Source organism: Halyomorpha halys, unplaced genomic scaffold (genome assembly GCF_000696795.3).
Source record: "Halyomorpha halys isolate HHAL.00 unplaced genomic scaffold, Hhal_1.1 Scaffold75.1, whole genome shotgun sequence".
Lineage (NCBI taxonomy): Eukaryota > Metazoa > Arthropoda > Insecta > Hemiptera > Pentatomidae > Halyomorpha > Halyomorpha halys.
This window is the reverse complement of record NW_027112173.1, coordinates 482,919-500,977: the sequence shown is the minus strand read 5'-3', so window position 1 is coordinate 500,977 and position 18,059 is coordinate 482,919. Positions and strand designations below refer to the sequence as shown.

The window sequence follows — 18,059 nt, the reverse complement described above, 5'->3', positions numbered from 1 at the left end:
CTTGTTGGCTGAAGAATATGTACCGCCATCTTGGTTTTGTTTTGAATCACGAAGTTATTATAGACAATGAAAATTTGTTAGCTTGCCTTTTGGATAAACAAAACAAATGAACAATATTAAAATGATACATAAAATAAAACATATTAAAAACCCTTTATACATCAAAATATACTATTTACTAAAAAAGAGCATATTACAATATATATATCTGTAGCCAAATCCATGTAACTGGCATAATCCCTACTAGCATTAATCCAATTTTAATAAGTGCTACCAGTGCAGGTTGGGCCTAGGTGGAAACCCAACAATTTCATCAAATTCCCAATTATATATTTCTAAAATTTTCTGACTTTTAGTTCTCATAGTTTTTTCATTTCACACTAGTTATTATATAATTTTACACTTTAAGCCTTTAATTTCATTTCATTTCTTCTTCTTTATTTTATCTGAACGGTCTCTGATATGGTTAGTCAAACTTGGCGGTTTCTGTTTCCGTTCGATTTAACATATATTTGCCTGCTCTCTACCAGCGAAATTATGATAAAATCACTCTAGCCAGAAAATCTGCTGGAATATGTAAGTCTACCATGTGTTTCTAATATCTTTCTTTTTTTCCTATTCTCCGTATCTCTTCTCCCTTGTTCCTTCTTATTCATTTTTTTTTACCAGACACTCTACATTAATCTTAGCTTATCTTTTTTTACTCATCTATATTGCTGAACATCTTTTATCCATTTTTTTTTTCATTTCATTATGTTAATTTAAATGTTTTTTCATTATTTTAGACACTACTTACATATCTTATTATGTTAATTCCATTACTCATCATTTAAATTTTCTTCCGCACCTTTCATTATGTTTATTTCTTGAACACTTTTTGTTTTTTTATTTTTCATAATTTATTTTGCATAATTCTTACTTCTACAATATTATATTTCATCTTATTGTTATAAATTATCAATCAACTACTATCAACTTCCATCCTTATCGATCCACTACTATCTACTAAGATTATGAAGAAGATGGTCAGGGGTTCGGTCACAAGAAAACAAAAAATAACTAACAACTATTATACAATCTACTTAATTCATTATTATGTATATTTCTAGATTTCTATGCTAATTATTTTCCTTTATATTGATGTTTCTCTGAGTTAGGGTTGTTATCTCTTTATTGTTTTTTCAGTGCTGAAAAAGGCCTGAAATTCAGGTCGAAATGTCAGTGCAAATAAATAAGTTTTAGTTTATTTGGGTATTTTTTTTTCTGAGCTGACCCCCAACCATCTTCTCTTCATATTAATCTACAGTTAACTATTAACACCCCAATAATGTTCAAGTGTGATAATATAATATTTACTGCTACATGATTTTATAGAGTACAAATATATTTTTTAAAAAATAACAAAAGAAAGCAGACTCACTCAAACATATCTTGTTTTACGCGATGAGGCACTACTCCTGAGCTGCCAGCAGCTGATGGGGCGGATATATTTGCATTTTTGCTGTATGGCTGCACTACGGGCAGCCCCAATGGTGTAACATATTCTACATTTTCACCTCGTATTCCAGATATCAATCGAGCAGATTCAGTGAACCAATCCTAAAAAAAAATAAATTTTAAATTACATTTGATTTAAACTGATAAATTAAACATATAGTATTGAGGCTGATCCAACTTAGCCTAATCTTTTCCTAATATAATTAAAAAAATTATAACTACTTTAAGAGATACTTACTTGAATTTCTCTCGTCGAAGTGAACATTTCTGCAATACTGTAGAAAGTTTTATGAACTAAATAGTGAGATCCCTGCCAGACATGTTCTTTCGGAAAATCTTCAAGATCTAGAAGAAAAGGAAGTGAGATAACTAGCTGTTTGTTGATGTCTAACCCATTAAAATAAATATATATTTGGAGCACAGCACCTCGAGAAATCCTTAAATATAAATTTTCAAAAATCAAAAAAATAGAAATAACTTCAACACTACTCAGCCAATCCACACAAAAATCAGCAGCGGTTTAGTGATCTATAAACTTCACCAAAAGGAACCAGAGATCCAAAATAAAATGTTGGAAAATATTTTCTTTATTTGAAACCCATGTTTCAGCCTTATAAGGGCATTAAATCTAAATTTAGTTGATTTCATTATCTTTAAACCTTCCCATGGTAAAAGGGAACATTTAAAAAAAAAAAAAAGCACATAAATCGGTCCAGTAATGCATAAGTTTATTGTGAACAAAGATCGACCATTCCCTTTTAAATATATACATGAAGTGATAAGACAGTAACTATGGTAACATAAATGATAGCAGCAAACTTCACCATACATCATTACTACTGGTCCAATTTAGGTAATCTTTTCTCATTCATTACGACAATTTTATTATCTATGATATGACATTCAGCTTTCCAACAGTTCTATTAACATAGAAATTGGATCAAATGAAGAGGAGTTATGAACGATTACATGAACAATAGACACTGGAAGAAACCAAAAATTCTCTAAATAAATCAAGTTGAAAAATTTCTAATTTTTAATTTCTTAAAACGATATTTGGCAGATGACATGAAAAACAAATATAAAATGTTTTTGTCTAAAAATATGACAGAATGTAATATTACAAAATAAAAATTAAAAAAAAAACATTTGTTATTGAATGACATATTATATAAAATCTTTTCCTTGACGTACCTAAATTTAAAAAAATGTCTCATCCAGGGATTAATACCATTCGTGTTAAGGAAATTTGTTTAATTATCTAATTAAAATAATGAGATAATCATGGCAAAAAAAAAGAAGTATTACCCTTCAACTGTTTTGCAATTTGTAACCTTGCCCCAAACCGTGTCACTCCATATACAGTAGTCATCACTGTCTGCTTGATTACTTTCCTTCGAATGAATCCATCAAGATGTTGAGCAATTTCGACTCCATTTTGAGCATCCTTTGCTCGTTCTCTATCGACCTAATTTGAAACAATAAAAAAACAAAGGTTAATGATAAGTTAATAACATAAAAAATGGAATAAGTATAATATTTTGTGATGAAGTAAATAATAAATATAAAGTAAACAAATTGCACTTAATGAAGAGCTCAGCTTTATAAACTATAACAAATCGTTACATGTCCTTTTTAAATAATTTGTCAAATGATGAACATAAATGAAGAAATGTTGCAAATGAAATAATTATGATCTAAACAGTTGCAGAGATATTTATTGTACCTAATTTAATACTTCTACAGATTCAACCATTCGGCTGTAGTGATATGATCTTTTATAGAATAATGTAAGCCTCAAGAGAGGGAATGAAAAAATAACAAGCTCATCAACTCATTGACAGTGTATCCCATGAAGGTCATAGGTAGAGCATCAAGTACCAAATGGTTTATCCGGATGACAATCACGGGCAGAGCGTCAAGTACCATTCAGCTTATCTCGTACCACGCACGGGCAGGGTAAGGTGGTCAAAACTATCTAAGACGAAGGCAACATGGTTTAGTTTTCAAATCAGTATGCTGTTGACTTTAAAACCGATCACACAGTACTTCACACCAGAGTTTAGTGCTTCATAAATTCTAACTATTAGCAAAATACCACAAGGAACTACCAAGCCCGAGCAAAGGAGGTAGACCTTCCTCTACTCCCTGCTCCAATTAAAAGACATTTTATTGATATTGTTCCACCAACTGCCAATAAGGACCAACCATACAGACTTTGTGTTTATGCTGTTCGAAAAGTGGAAAAAAAGTGAGAAAGGTAACAAGATACTACTGCCTGGATTTATGTATTCCGTGTTTTAAAATCTATCTTAAACAGACTTATTACTAACAAGGTAAATATAAAAGATTTTTTATTAATACCAAAGTACTTCCAAACATGAAAAAACTAGACATTTTTTGGAACAGAATTCGTAATTTTACCACATTGTGCAAGGGCTAAATCCCCCAAAATAGAATTGAGATATATAAAACTGTAAATTTATAAACTCCGAAACACCAAATATAAAAGGGCACACTTAGAGAAAGTAACCTTTACAATATACGATTAAAAAACTATTTTTCCATTAATGATGCTGGATCACTTACAATAGCTGCAACACATGAATAAACATCCTGGGGTACATCAGATGGAGAGAGATTAACAGATTCTGCTCCTGAAGTATCCCTACCGAGCGCTGCATAGTGCTGGAGACCATTGCAGGAGCCGTCTTGATGTACTGGGAAAGAACAAGGATAGCTTTCAGGTCCTCCTCTATGGTTCAAAGCATTGCGTATTTCAAAACAAGTAGCTAATGTTTGCCAAGGTTTCTCACTCTCCATCCACCAAGCTCCTTTCTGTAAATAAAATCATTTAAAATAATATCACTGACAAAATTTATTATACCATATATCAGATTTTTTTGATTTTTTAAAACAAAATAAGTGAAAATAAAACTGTAAGAATGAAAATTTTAAATACAAACCTTGAACGGCTCCTTAGCAGAATCGAGAATCTTTGGAAGAATTTCATTAGCATAATCTAACCTACAGCGAACAGATTCTTTTTTTTTTAAACCGGTTAAATTGATAGCATGGATCTGAAAAATAGTAAGAAAATCTTACAATATAACCCGTAATTTAGAATTATAAGTATCCTTCTTCCAATTTATTTTATTTATTTGAGTAATATTTTATATATTTCATATTTACCTTTAACCAATTCAACCCTTCGGGTCCTAGAGGTCGGGATTGCGCAAAAACCAAAAGAGCTCTATACAGGTCGGACCCCAAGTGGTTTAAATGGGGTGGGCATGGATAAACTCTTCCTCGAAAATCCATATTGTGCGGCAACCAAAATATTCGATCCCTGAACTAAAAGAAATTTTATAACAGGTAACTAAAGTGAGAAAAAATTACAACAAATAGTACATAATTTTTTTAAAAGAATATAAAAAGCCTTTGTAAATTAAATTACAATAAATTTTAAAAGTATACTCTTCGAAATGATAACTATAATATACAGACCTCATAATTTAAATTACCCTCATTAAATTTTGAACATTTTGAAAAAAGTGAAGATTTATATTTTGTTTTATGCCTCATAGCTTTTTTTCACTAGAAGTAGGTAGGTTATTTTAAGTTAGTACAATTTAGATAATGATGAAACTGATGAGTATCTAAGTCTTCCTCTCAATACAGTTCACCTCCCACCTAAATTAGGGACCCAAAAAGAAATCCAAGAACTGATTGAAAGGCTTAAAATAAAGAAAAGTCCTGGACATGATTTGATCCCAGTAATAGCAATTAAAATTTTACCCAGGAAAGCTATTGTTTTCATAAAGTCAATTTTTAACAGTTGCCTGCATACTGGATATTTTCCCAATACATGGAAAAAAGCCAAACTTATAGTGATTCACAAGCCTGGTAAAAACGCTAAACAAATCAGCAGGTATAGACCCATCAGTTTGTTACCCATTCTTGGGAAATTGCTGGAATCAGTTATAAAAAAGCATCTTTCTTCTTTTTTTCAATGCATCGAGATTATTTCGAATTTTCAATTTGGTTTTCAATATAGCCATTCCACTTCTCATCAACTGGCAAGACAATCATAATTTATAGTAAACAGTTTTGAATAGAAGAATCACACCCTGGTAACGTTCTTGGATTTCTAACAAGCGTTTGATAAGGTCTGGCATCAAGGTCTCCTATACAAGCTAAAGCAGGTGGACACTCCAAAGTACTTATACGACATTCTGAGCTCATTCCTCAATGGCAGAACATTTTCTGTAAGAATAAATGACACAAATTCTACCCTCATTCAAATCCATGCCGGTACTCCCCAAGGTTCAGTCCTTTCTCCTATTCTGTTCAACTCCTAAGTTCACAACATCATTCAGTCCACAGATACCTCAGTAGCTATGTTCGCTGATGATACAGCAGTGTTCTCTCAACATGATGACATAATAATAGTTAGAAATATTTTGCAAAGTCACCTCAATAAACTATAAAAATACTTCAATAAATGATGATATAATCAATGATTAGTCTGATGATTTAACTAATAGATGATTAGTCTGAACATTGAAAATGTACTTCAAAAGTTTTTACCCTCAAACGCCCACCAGACCAACCAGAACTGATCTTCAAAGGTAAAAATGTAAAATGGAATCCTGTCAATAAAACAGTAAGATACCTGGGAACTCACCTTGATAGCCGCCTTACCTGGAACCACCATATCAACATCAAATTAACTCAAACCTATGCAGGGTTAGCAATGCTACATCCTATCCTAAACAGAAAATCTAAATCAAAAATAGTTATTCTTATTTTTAAAACAATTCTCAAGCCACTGCTGATGTATGTCGTGAAGTCTAGGGAGCGGCATCCTTTACGAAAAGGAAAAAATTACAATCTTTTGAAAATAAAGTCATAAGAATTGCAGTGGATGCTCCTTGGTTAGTAAGAAACAGCCAATTGTATCAGGAATTACAAATAGAGACAATAGTGGATTACATCAAAAAACGGTTCATGAAGTTCGACTCCCAGTTATCTACAGTTAAAGAAGCAGTGACCTACAACTTGGGAAACCCAACCACAACCCGATGACTGAACCCTATGCTGCTGCAGGACATCCTGTTATAAATTCTATAGTTATCAGTTCTGTTATATTGCCACTCTAAATTTTGATTTTATCTTAATTTCTTTTTTTTTCTCTCTTCATCTTTTTTTTAAAATTCACCTTCTTTTATTTAACTTGGAATTTGTTTATAATTGAATTTTTTTTTCTATGGGACCTTCAAGTTCAATATCAAGACATAGACTTAATGATATATTTTCTTAAATAATAAGTAGTGAAGAGTAAATCCTTACATGATTAGCTAATGATAACCTGTACAAAGCGTCACACCACAGAGAATACATTTCCGCTCTTCTCCTCTTGGCCAACATCCTAGCTCTGAATGCCTCATACTTCTCTTCTTTAGTTGTTGCTCTGGCAGCAACCGACTGAGTTAAAGGGGGCACACAAGGGACACCAAGCTTTTCATGGCCACCAGAATTGAATAGCTTTATGACAGTGTCAAGTACCTAAAAAATAATATTAAACTAAAACACTAAACTACCACTTAAATAAAAATCATAAATTATAATTTCTTCTCTGGTGAAATTTACATATCAATACCATGATACAATTAAAATTACTTAATATCTTAAAATATAATATAGTATTAATGAGTGATGTATCAGCTTTTATTATAAGACTATGGTTAAATTTTATTAAAATTTTCCGTGCAATATTTTCTAACTGTTTTAGCACTTTTAATATCGATGGAATATTCATTCATTATTCAAGATCATATACCCTACTTTAATAACCTTCATTTGAAACTTAGTTAAAATAAAATATTTAAATCAATGTTATATTATTAAACTTGAAGACTGGAGAGAGTAAAACGATTGAAGATGTAATGATATTAAAAGAAAAAGAAAATTTTTTTTATTGAAACATATTATTTACTGCATGACCAAGTAAATGAAAACAGCTAAAATTAAAAAAAACATGTCACTTCAATCATTTTCATTTTTTTTTTCCCCCTACACTACAGGAAATGGGCTATTACGCCATTTTCGCTCTTACAGTCCAATACAATTTTACTCTTCCTCTTAGTTGGTCCCCATCCTGCTCAACATCTTCTAGACCAATACACGTTAAAAGATGGTCTCCATCCATTTCTCCCATGTTGCATAGAGGACATTTCGGGGAATCTACGATGCTAATGTGATGGAGGTGTTTTTGGAGCAGATCATGTCCTGTTACTAGGCAAAAAACAAGCCACTCTTTCAGCTCTACTAAGATTGCCAGGGATTCGTTTATCCTTATGTAGTAGGCTCTCCTACTTCTTTCCTTCCGCTTGAACTTTGTGTCTAGCACTTGTTCTGTCCTTACAATAAGAACTTATCATTGATTTTACTGTTCTGTAGGAAAGTGGTAGAACAGGCTGGTTCTCTGCACAACCGAGCTTAGCCAACTTGTCAGCTTGCTCATTACCATTTATACCAACATGGCTCGCTATCCACTGCAGAGCTATAACCTCTTTTCTTCATGATAGCAGCACTTTTTAATTGCAACTTGTACATCAACTAAAATAAATTTTAAAAAAGCAATCCGACTTAACCGAATTAGTAGTTTTAAAACTGAAAATATTTAAATGTTGAATTAAAATTTTATTAATTTTGTAGGAGAATGGCCACTTTTTACTGACATCAAACTAGTATGCTCATGCCAGTTTGATGACAGTCAAAAGTGAACAACAAAAAAAAAAATCAAAAATAAAACATATGTTAATAAAATTTGGTACTTTTTTAACCTTACCCTAGATAATTTCAGTGAATTATAGATAGTTTCTTTTTTAATTTTCTATTCTTGGTTTTGAACACCTACAAACTGTTTATAATATTTTAGATGATTTATTACTTGGATATCTGATACAATACATTTTCTTTGACGAAAACTTGAATTGTAATAACTACAAATAAATGTAGCCACATGTTTTGAAATAAAATGAACGAAGCATATAATATAGAACATCTATAGTCAAATAGTGATAGGTTAATTAGGATATTGGAGCATTAGTTTAGTAATTAACATGGAACACGCAATCGAACAGTTACAAATACTGATAATATTTCTGGCTCGTGCAGGCATGCTCCTGGTTCATGTAAATATAATTCCCTCTACAGATGTAAACCTAATAACAATCCAACATATCTTAAGTATTACGGTATCGACTTTCTGTTACCTTTGTTTCGGTTACAGACTAAGTTTGATAAAAGAAATAAGCGATTTTTCATTTGGATGGATCATAAAAAGTACAGATATAAATTTAAATGAAATAATAGATGGTTGGAGATCAATGATTTTTTGCGAGGGTCTAATGTCCATCAGTATTGCTGGAAGAGCACATTTTGCCACAGATTTACTAGTCAGTCTGATGGTTTCATCACTTATCCAGCCTTTAATGATGAACCTCATAACCAATGGAACCAACTTAAACAGCTTAGGACGTTCAATGTTCGAATTTGAAGATAACACTAAAACCTCAGTAATCCACGTACTTCCAGCTGGTTTCTCATTCATAGCATCAATGATATTTGGCCAAAGAGTTGTAAACATCAAGCAAATGGACCTTAGCTCAGTGCCTATTAATGCCCACTCAGCAAGTTTTTTAGGGTATCTATTTGTTATAGCAGGGTTTATGATGAACAATGGCATAATAAACAATCTATTCACTGTTTCGACAGGAATGCTCACAATGCTTATTATTTTATTACCTTCAAAACAGGATGCTGACTATTGGAGTTCAGTGTGGATTCTTCAAGGTGGATTGGTGGCAGTAATTAGTAATGTGTCATGTTTCAAACCATTTGAGACAATTATTGTAGCAGTCTGCACAACCATAATGTATGCGACCATGGCAAGATTAATAAGATCTTCCATCCTCGAGGACTATGGTAATATCTTAACTATACACGGAATTGCTGGTTCTCTGCCCCTAGTATTACAACACCTCTGTCAAAATGTGAACTATCACAAAGCATTGATAGGTGCTATTTTTGGCTTCACCACATTTTCTATAGGAATAGCAGTAGGTATAATATTGCTAATTCCTATGAAAATTTTTGGAATATTGAGAAGCCATTCTGAAGAAGAGGTATCAAATCAAAATTGGTCTAAAATAAAACACCAGACAAAAAAAAGGTAAGAACAAAATTAAATATGCATCATGTGTATATTAATCATGTGCTTATTTCATTAGGTTGTTGGTAGAATGATTAAATTTTTAATCCACAATGGATACCATTAGGAAACATTATTCATCAAGTTTCTATTAGTTTACAAAAATATAAAGTGGGTATCTAACTGTATCCAATCTGAATTAAGTTTCAGGTTTATGAATTAGGTTTTTCCATTTTAAAAAAACATTTATTTTCCCATCCTTCCATTGATTTGGAGTAGAGAAATTTCAGGAATTAAATAAAAAATTTAAATTTATTTCTCCCATAAAATCTCTCACAAATAAACAAATTTGAAGGTAGTAAAAAATCAAATAACAACAGTATACAATTTTATTTTATTTTTTAAAGAATAATACCTTTTTTCTTAGAAATAATAACAAAGTAATGAGGATTATCAAACAAAAAATATTTCCGATATCTGCTTCTAAATAATGGATATTAGTTTTATGTAGGATTCTTACATCATAAATTAAAATAAAAGTCACAAATGCTTCAATTTTGAACAAAAGTTAAATTTAATTTATTTATAAACTTGTAAGTGAGAGGTTATTTACTCCTGATTGGAGACGCTTATGATATTTTTGGGATAGAATGAGGTAAGCACTTCGATTTGACTACCTGATTAATGTCAGGAAGTAACAGGGATCCAGGAAGCATCACCCAAAAGACCACTGCTCTCTTTTCTCAAGAGAAAAAGAATTTTATGTCAAGCATGAGTTTGAACCAGAATCATTCACTCTACCGGCTTATCTAACTCGACCCCTTTATTACATTACATAAAAATAATTAATACTACAATTTTTTTTAATTGTCAAATGGAATAAAATTGTCGAATGGGGAAAACAAGTAGTCAAAATATATTGTATTTAGTGGAAAGGGTAGAAAAAAAAATTGTTTTCGTATCATATAAATAAAAGTTTATATATGTCCTGTCATAGACTGATGGGTACACTGTGTATTGTAGCAACCCTATGTATTTGGGCAGCATGGCCAAATAAAGCATTTTTTTCTAGCAGGATTATATTAGTTCTAAAATTTTAAAAATAACAAAATTATGCTAGGATATATATAAAAAATGTAGTAGTGAATATTGTTTGGAGCTGTTTTTTGTCGGATAGATTATGCTATCTGTTATGAGTAGTTCTCCAACATTTACATGTAACTTCTAGGAGAGAAATATAATTACTTCAGCTCAACATTTTTTTATTTCCTCTGCCCTTTAACTAATTATGGACCCTGATTGTTGTTGTTTCAAAAGTTTTTAAAGCATGCATTTTGCGAAGTATAAGTGTTATTAAAAAACTGTACTTGTTGAAACTAATTTCAACTACTGGCTGTTTAGAATTTCATCAATTCTTAAAAAAGAACAAGCCAAAGAGGCGTTAGAAGCTTCATCAGACTCTTCTGAGAAGAAGAGATTTTTTATCTCTAAAGCTATTATTACACAAGGAGTATCGGATAAACATCTCTATCTCATTATGGAGAGAGATGTAAGGCTCTTAAGAACGTATCATTCATGCTACAGCTTTCCCAAAGCTTACACTGTGGAAAAGACTAATAAGTTTAAAGTATTCCAGACCATTTCCTAAATTTTGACTCCATTGTTAGAGAGCTGAGAGAACAAGATTCAACCATGATTGAAACTGACAAAGTATGTCATCTCCTGTTAACTCTATTCTATAGTCACAGTGCTTGAAAATGTCTCAAATGTGAAAATGGAGTTTGTACATACTTCTCTTCTTGACAAAGAACTAAAATTATCTTCAAGTAGTTTAAAAAATGAAGTATCTTTTAAAGTTCACAGTGGCTGTCATAATTGCAGTGACAAATGGCATATGAAAACTTAGCGTCTGAAAAATAGATATAATAGACTTTAATTATTCCAGAGGAAATTTTTGTGGAACAAGAGGAGGAAGAAAGCAAGGAAGCATTGCGAAAACGGATGAAGAGGTTGTTTTAGTGCGCTGTAAATTGTGATGAAAATAATCTTTGTTCTAACAGTTTGTTTATAGTAGACTCAGGAGCAAGCAACCATTTAATGAAAGCTGAGTTAGAGCCATTCATGGTAAATAGATCCTTATTGGACCATAATGGCTGAGATAGTTTAATAAGCTGGAAATTTAATTTTTCATAAGGTTTTTAGAATTAATTTATAATGAATGAAATGTTATTAAAAAATTTTAATTGACAGATCCTTGAAAATGGCTGAAATATAGGGGTGTAAAGATAATAACTAAGTGTTGAGACTATATGGATGTATTTGTCATAACTGATAAAGATTTTTGAAAACTGGTTCCAAATATAGATCAACCTCTCTTTTAAAATTTTTTGAGGTTAATCACTTCCATCATTTGAATGAATTATTATTTATTTATTCATGACATTGTACAACGTTTCGGGACCACTGTCCCATATTCATGAACTATAAAAACCTCATGATTTCATATGGGAAATTCTCTTTCAAGAGAGAAGTGAAGATGTACAAATGGTTGACATGATTTCCCATATGAAATCATGAGGTTTTTATAGTGGATGAATATGGGACAGTGGTCCCGAAATGTTGTACAATGTCATGAATAAATAAATAATAATTCATTCAAATGATGGAAGTGATTAACCTCAAAAAATTTTAAAAGAATTGAATCACCAGACTTCCTAGAGAGATAATCAAGATCAACCTCTCATTTTACTGGAGACTATTTCAGAAAAAACATCAACCTGTATTGAGGGGTGGGGTAAATATAGTATAACAGTGGTACAAACATAATTTTAAAAGAAGCAATGTAAATAGGTACATAATAAAAGAATTTGATTGGATAGTTACTTAGTTCATGAGGGCCATTTGTAGCCGAGCAGGTTAAAGCACCAACTTCAACTGCAGCGGCGCTGGTTCATAACTGGACTGGGGGAGGTCAAGTTTTATTTCTGGAGTGTTTCCACAAAAGGAAAATTTATTCCCACTATAGTTAGAATAGGGTGTAACCCTGTAGATAATTCCCCCCTAATATGTCAGAAATGACTAGGAAGAGGGTCATAAAAAAAAAAAAAAATTAGTTACTTAGTTTGCCAACAGATGTCACTGACAATCATTTAATCTAACCCTTTGCATCCCTCTTGGCTGACTAGTCCATGAGAGTACATTTTTTTAAATGTGGGTAATTTACCTACTAGTAGATTTTTGGCATGTACACTGGTCTATTGATCTCGTAATGTAGCAGCCAACATATGATTAAAAATGGAGTATGCAACAGATGTTATAAAAAACAAAACAAATCTACTCTCTGTTGTTTACAATACGGCAGATGTAAAGATGACACCTTAGAGTCATGTTTTGTGCACATACACTGGCTCAAGTGTCTCTTCTCACAATGCAATCTTAGTAGCAAGCAGTACGACCAGCTCAATCATTTTTCGCCACAATGAGTGGACTGTCGGCTAATCTTTTAAGAGGACAGACCCCCTTTTTTTTTAATCTACATCCAATAGGTATAAATGGCCTATCCACAGGAGCCCAATCAATCTTTTTTTCTCTCTCTCTTTTTTTTTTGTATATTTTGTTTTCAAATGTTTTCATTTTATTATGTTCAATTGTTCAAAATATAACAACAAGATTCGGCAGTTCATTTCTTTTATTTTCAGTACTATTCATGGATGAGCTAGCAACGGTTCCTTTTGAACCCCTACCTGCCCTAACAGGTAGAATCAATTAAATTATAATTCTAAAAATAAGGATAGCATGTTAGGCAATGTCACAAGCCACACATTAAATAAATAATCCATAACTGCTTTATAGTCAATGAAGTTTTCTTGTTTCACATTTTCTCATTAAAAAAAAAACAAACATGGTACATTAAATGTTATAATGTGATTAGTCATTGTATGGAAAATTTCTTACTATCACCACAAACTGAAAAATATATTGTTCCTTAACATTTAACACTAAAAAATTACCAACATTTTATTTATTTAATATTGTAATCTATTAACTGATTTTTATTTTTTAGAGGGATTCAACCAGGTGATCACACAATTACAAAATTCAAAAGATTCATGGACACAGAATATGGACAAGGACTCCATGAAGGAAGAATGACGGAATTATAAGTGTTAAGTAGGGCCAGCAAATAAATAGTGACTATAGAAAAAATGATCTGACAAAATTTATTTAGACACTTAAGATAACAAAAATTAAAAAAAAAATGTAGCCATTTCAGTTTCAACTATGGGAGGTATTTATTATTTGGTTTTGAGATGTCACTTAGTTAACATCTGCCTGTTGAGCACAAAAAAAAAAATTAAATTATATAATTTAAAAAAAAAATTAAAAATAAAACATTGAAATGAACTATAATAGAATAAAATTCACACCTAGCCTCTATAAAGTGGGTACTATTAACGGAGAGTAACCTTGAACAAACCACCTCCTTGTACGACCATTTTTTAAGAAGTATTTCTTGAATCAAAATAAAATTTTACAGGACTCATTATTATGGTAATTGGTCAAAAAAAAAACAAAAATGGAAAAACAAGAAATCATGGGTTTCATTTTATTATATGGCTAAATGATTTAAAATGGAATTACCCAAAGAATGTATGTAACATAGAACAGTTTATTCATTAGTAAAAATCAAACACGATTAAACCAAATTCAGCATAATCCAAATTCTAAGTATTATAGAAATAAAATAATCCTTCCCATATATTTTTTAGTTTAACATCCTTATTCTCCAACTTAGGGAAGGAAAAAAGGGTTATCCTAAAGGTTACCAACCTATTCTTAGCCGAAATAAGAAAGCCGAGATTTAATTCGTGGCCCAACTTCCCCAGACCGAATTCGAACTGGTGCCCCTTCTGATACGCAAATGCTAAGTTGGTGCCTTAACATGCTCAGGAACCACAGCCTTCTCCTCAAACTTTAAAATTAGAATTTTTAAAAATGAAATTGCATGAAAGCAAACTTACAGGCTTATTTACTTTCCATGGTATTGATCCCAACTGGTTCAAAGAATCTAAACAAGGATAGAGCAGATTTGCAGGTCTATCTTTTAGCCTCTCCCATTGTAAGATTGCTGAATGAGGAAGTCTTAACAAAAAGAAAACAACACTAGTTAGTGAAAAGTTATATTTATCAGATATGTTTTATTTATAAAAATGATAATCTGGGTATAGTACATCTAAAAGTAGTTTGCCTGTAGGGAAAGGAATGCGTGCACACCCAGCCTAGAATTTGGTAATGCCCAACCAGTTTGGGATTGGGATTGGTAATGCCGAACCAGATTGAGATTGGTAATGCCTAACCAGTTTGGGATTGGGACAGGTAATGCCCAGCCTTGGAAACCTTTTCCCCACTATTATCCAACTCCTAAGTTAGGAATATGGGAGGTTAGTCGTTTCTTTGGTTTATCCTTTATCTTTGACTCTAAAACTGTAAGGAGCATGCACAGTACAGAATTTTGAGAGGGAAAAATATGTACTACTCTGTACAGTTCCAGACAGTCAGAAGTGGTTGTTGAAACAACCTGGTGAAAAGAAGACAAAAGAGTGGGGGTTGGTAAGAGAATTTTTGCCACTGTGCATCTCCCCCCTCCCTTTACCCACAGACAAACTCATCTTAGATTCTTTAATTATTTATGAAAAATGAAACTTAATTATGTAAATATACACACAGCACCTTTAACTTGCTGGGAGTAACAGAAATCTTACCTAATCAGTGGAGATCGGGCAATGAGGTAGCCACCAGAGGAGGGTTCATTCCATGGCAATGGAGGTGACAACATTGGCAAATCAGTAACTGAAAAATATAGATGTGGAGAACAAGCTCCCTTGTACAGGCGCGAGAGGACAGGATGTGGTTTTACTTCCTCGAGCCAAAGCTTCGATTCACGCCTAAATAAAGTATAAAATGCTGGAAGATGGTGCCTACAACATACAAAATCAATGTAAACTCTGTTTCTTATTTCTTATAAAACACAAATTATTAAACTTTTAAGATTTTATATATGACATGAAATTGACATTTGAGATATTTTTTACTGTAGTTAATAAAAAGAAACATTGTACATAAAAGTCAGAAATTTATCTGTAACATTACTAATAAAAAAATTCTAATTTCAGGGACAAAACAAATACTAATTATCATTATGTCTGATTATTTTGTGGGAGCATATATTAAATCTATAAATGTTTTTGATTAATTTCTGAAGCCATTTTGTTACATCAATGCATTAAATATAGATTAGTTTTATCATAAATAAAAAAAGTTAAATTTTAAAATGTAAATTGAGATAAAATTGTATATTGCGATATTAATTACATAATAGTACATCATACAGGTCTTATTTTTCTGACTTATTTAAATCTAAACATTGATTGTTTTCAATATTACTGTTTACCACAAAACATTGCTGTATTCTGTAATTTAAAAAAAAATGTGACTAAATACAGAGATAACCATGGTTAATAGGTTTAGGCTGCTACATAACAAGTTTTTCAACAATTATTCTTTGTATTTATAATAATACTTACTTGTTCTTACTATTATGTTTTAAAATATTAATATCTATTTTAATATCCCTCAATAATATATTGTAAAGGAATTTCCCAATAGCAATTAGAGTCATAACGGACCAGGGTTCTGAATCAATTTCCTAAAACAAAAAAAGGAAAAAATAATATAATTTTTAAATGAAGCTGATATTATCGAATAAAATATACCATTTATTAATAAAATAAATTATCAATATGCAGGGACATGGTATGTACATATAAAGCTAGTTGACATCAGGAAAACACAGATACAATTTCCAAAGTACTCAAAAGTTTATTATTTTTAAACAACTGAGCTATATTACACTGTATACCAGAGGCATCATAGGCCAATATCTCAGCCATAACATAAAGCATTTAGGAATTAATGTTCCAAAAACTTATAAAAAAAAATAATAATATAAAATTAAATATTGCCTCTTGAAAGGGTGGACTGATTTTATTTTGTTTTTTAAAATGTTATAGAATAGAGTTTTAGCCCCAAGTGCGTCAAATAAGACACTCCATGAGCAGTAGCTGAAAAACATACTTTTCAATAGACTTTAATGCCAAAATAAATCAAATAATTTTGATGAAAGTTCCATCGATTTTCTCCTTAACTTTTTGTACATTTATAAAATAAATTCCCGAGGAAAAAATTTGCAAGCGTTACACTTTCTTCAATTAATTATATTATATTAGAAAAATTAATAAATATAGGAAATTGTATTATAAAAGAAAAACACATTATCTACTTCTAAATAAAATATTTGAAGGTGAGATGTTTTACTTACTAAAGTTGGTCCTTTACAATATTGGCTTTTTAAAAGTTGCCATGTATGGCGAGGATTATACCCATGTCTCTCTACATCAGGAGTTAGATACCATTTTGAATAAGAATCTAATACTTTCTCTAATTTTTGGAGAGCACCATTAGTGGATTGACATTTAATATCATACCTAAAGGGGAAAAAAAAATAAATTATGCCAGCTCGTACTAATTCAATGAAAAATAAGTGATTTTATGAATTAGGTACTTAAAAATGCCAATCAAAATTTTAGCTAAAAATAGCGAATGATTAAGTGTTCAAATTAACATATGAAAAATTTTATATTATTGGGTAAAACCAACAGAAAATAAATGCAATGTTTTTGATCAGCCATAGATAGGCCTGGAAACTAAGCATAAAATATGTAAAGGAAAATGAGGAACCATTTGAGATTTTCCGAGATATCTATTTCTCTCATTTTTAAACTGAGTTTAAACGGATATTCGCCTCCTTGCATAAATAAATATTACCTTTCACATTTAGCAGGAAACACTTTTGCTTTTATTGGCTTTGTTAACATTAACTATGTTATCCACAATGGCAGATTCTGCCCCTCGAACTCTAAAATACTATTGTACCGAATCATTTCAATAATTCTTCTTGATGAGAAGATAGTTAACTGTGGATAATATATATGAGGAGAAGGTAATTGGGGGCGCGGTCAGAATATAAAACAAATAAGATAAAAAACTTATCCTCCTTAACTTCTCCTCATATAAATTCTTCTTGACGTGTGCTTTAGGAATCTCTCATGGATCATCATATGCCATTAAAAATGTATTACTGTAACTTCTTTTTAATAAATCTAAGCTAAATATTATATTAAAAGATTGCTGATTGACCATGTGTATCAATAAATGGAATTTGGTCCGGGTGCGGTCAAATAAAACTCAAACAGTAAATTGGTGTACTATTTTTATTTGACCCAAC

General features: G+C 31.3%; 2 protein-coding genes across 2 annotated transcripts in view; one reads left to right on the top strand and one right to left on the bottom strand.

Moving 5' to 3' along the window:
* The window catches only part of mtRNApol (mitochondrial RNA polymerase), a 36,817-nt gene that overhangs the window by 6,190 nt on the left and 12,568 nt on the right, over positions 1 to 18,059 (bottom strand). The window contains exons 12-22 of the mRNA XM_014439118.2: positions 17,094 to 17,259; positions 16,300 to 16,421; positions 15,478 to 15,693; positions 14,737 to 14,857; positions 6,850 to 7,065; positions 4,690 to 4,851; positions 4,464 to 4,577; positions 4,087 to 4,335; positions 2,806 to 2,965; positions 1,736 to 1,842; positions 1,421 to 1,599 (exon numbers count right to left, since the gene is read on the bottom strand). Of these exons, the coding sequence (XP_014294604.1) occupies positions 1,421 to 1,599; positions 1,736 to 1,842; positions 2,806 to 2,965; positions 4,087 to 4,335; positions 4,464 to 4,577; positions 4,690 to 4,851; positions 6,850 to 7,065; positions 14,737 to 14,857; positions 15,478 to 15,693; positions 16,300 to 16,421; positions 17,094 to 17,259 (1,812 nt within the window). The remainder of the gene's footprint in view (positions 1 to 1,420; positions 1,600 to 1,735; positions 1,843 to 2,805; positions 2,966 to 4,086; positions 4,336 to 4,463; positions 4,578 to 4,689; positions 4,852 to 6,849; positions 7,066 to 14,736; positions 14,858 to 15,477; positions 15,694 to 16,299; positions 16,422 to 17,093; positions 17,260 to 18,059) is intronic.
* LOC106692889 (uncharacterized) lies at positions 8,371 to 14,030 on the top strand. The gene is made up of 2 exons (XM_014439120.2): positions 8,371 to 9,736; positions 13,779 to 14,030. The coding sequence occupies exons 1-2, from the start codon at positions 8,625 to 8,627 to the stop codon at positions 13,876 to 13,878; spliced, it is 1,212 nt and encodes a 403-aa protein (XP_014294606.1). The 5' UTR covers positions 8,371 to 8,624; the 3' UTR covers positions 13,879 to 14,030.

Bases quoted from the DNA above. Each gene is read 5' to 3' on its own strand.
- LOC106692889 (XM_014439120.2), top strand. From the start codon at position 8,625: ATGGAACACGCAATCGAACAGTTACAAATACTGATAATATTTCTGGCT. The intron at 9,737-13,778 runs GTAAGAACAAAA...TTTATTTTTTAG, and splicing joins AAACACCAGACAAAAAAAAG to AGGGATTCAACCAGGTGATC.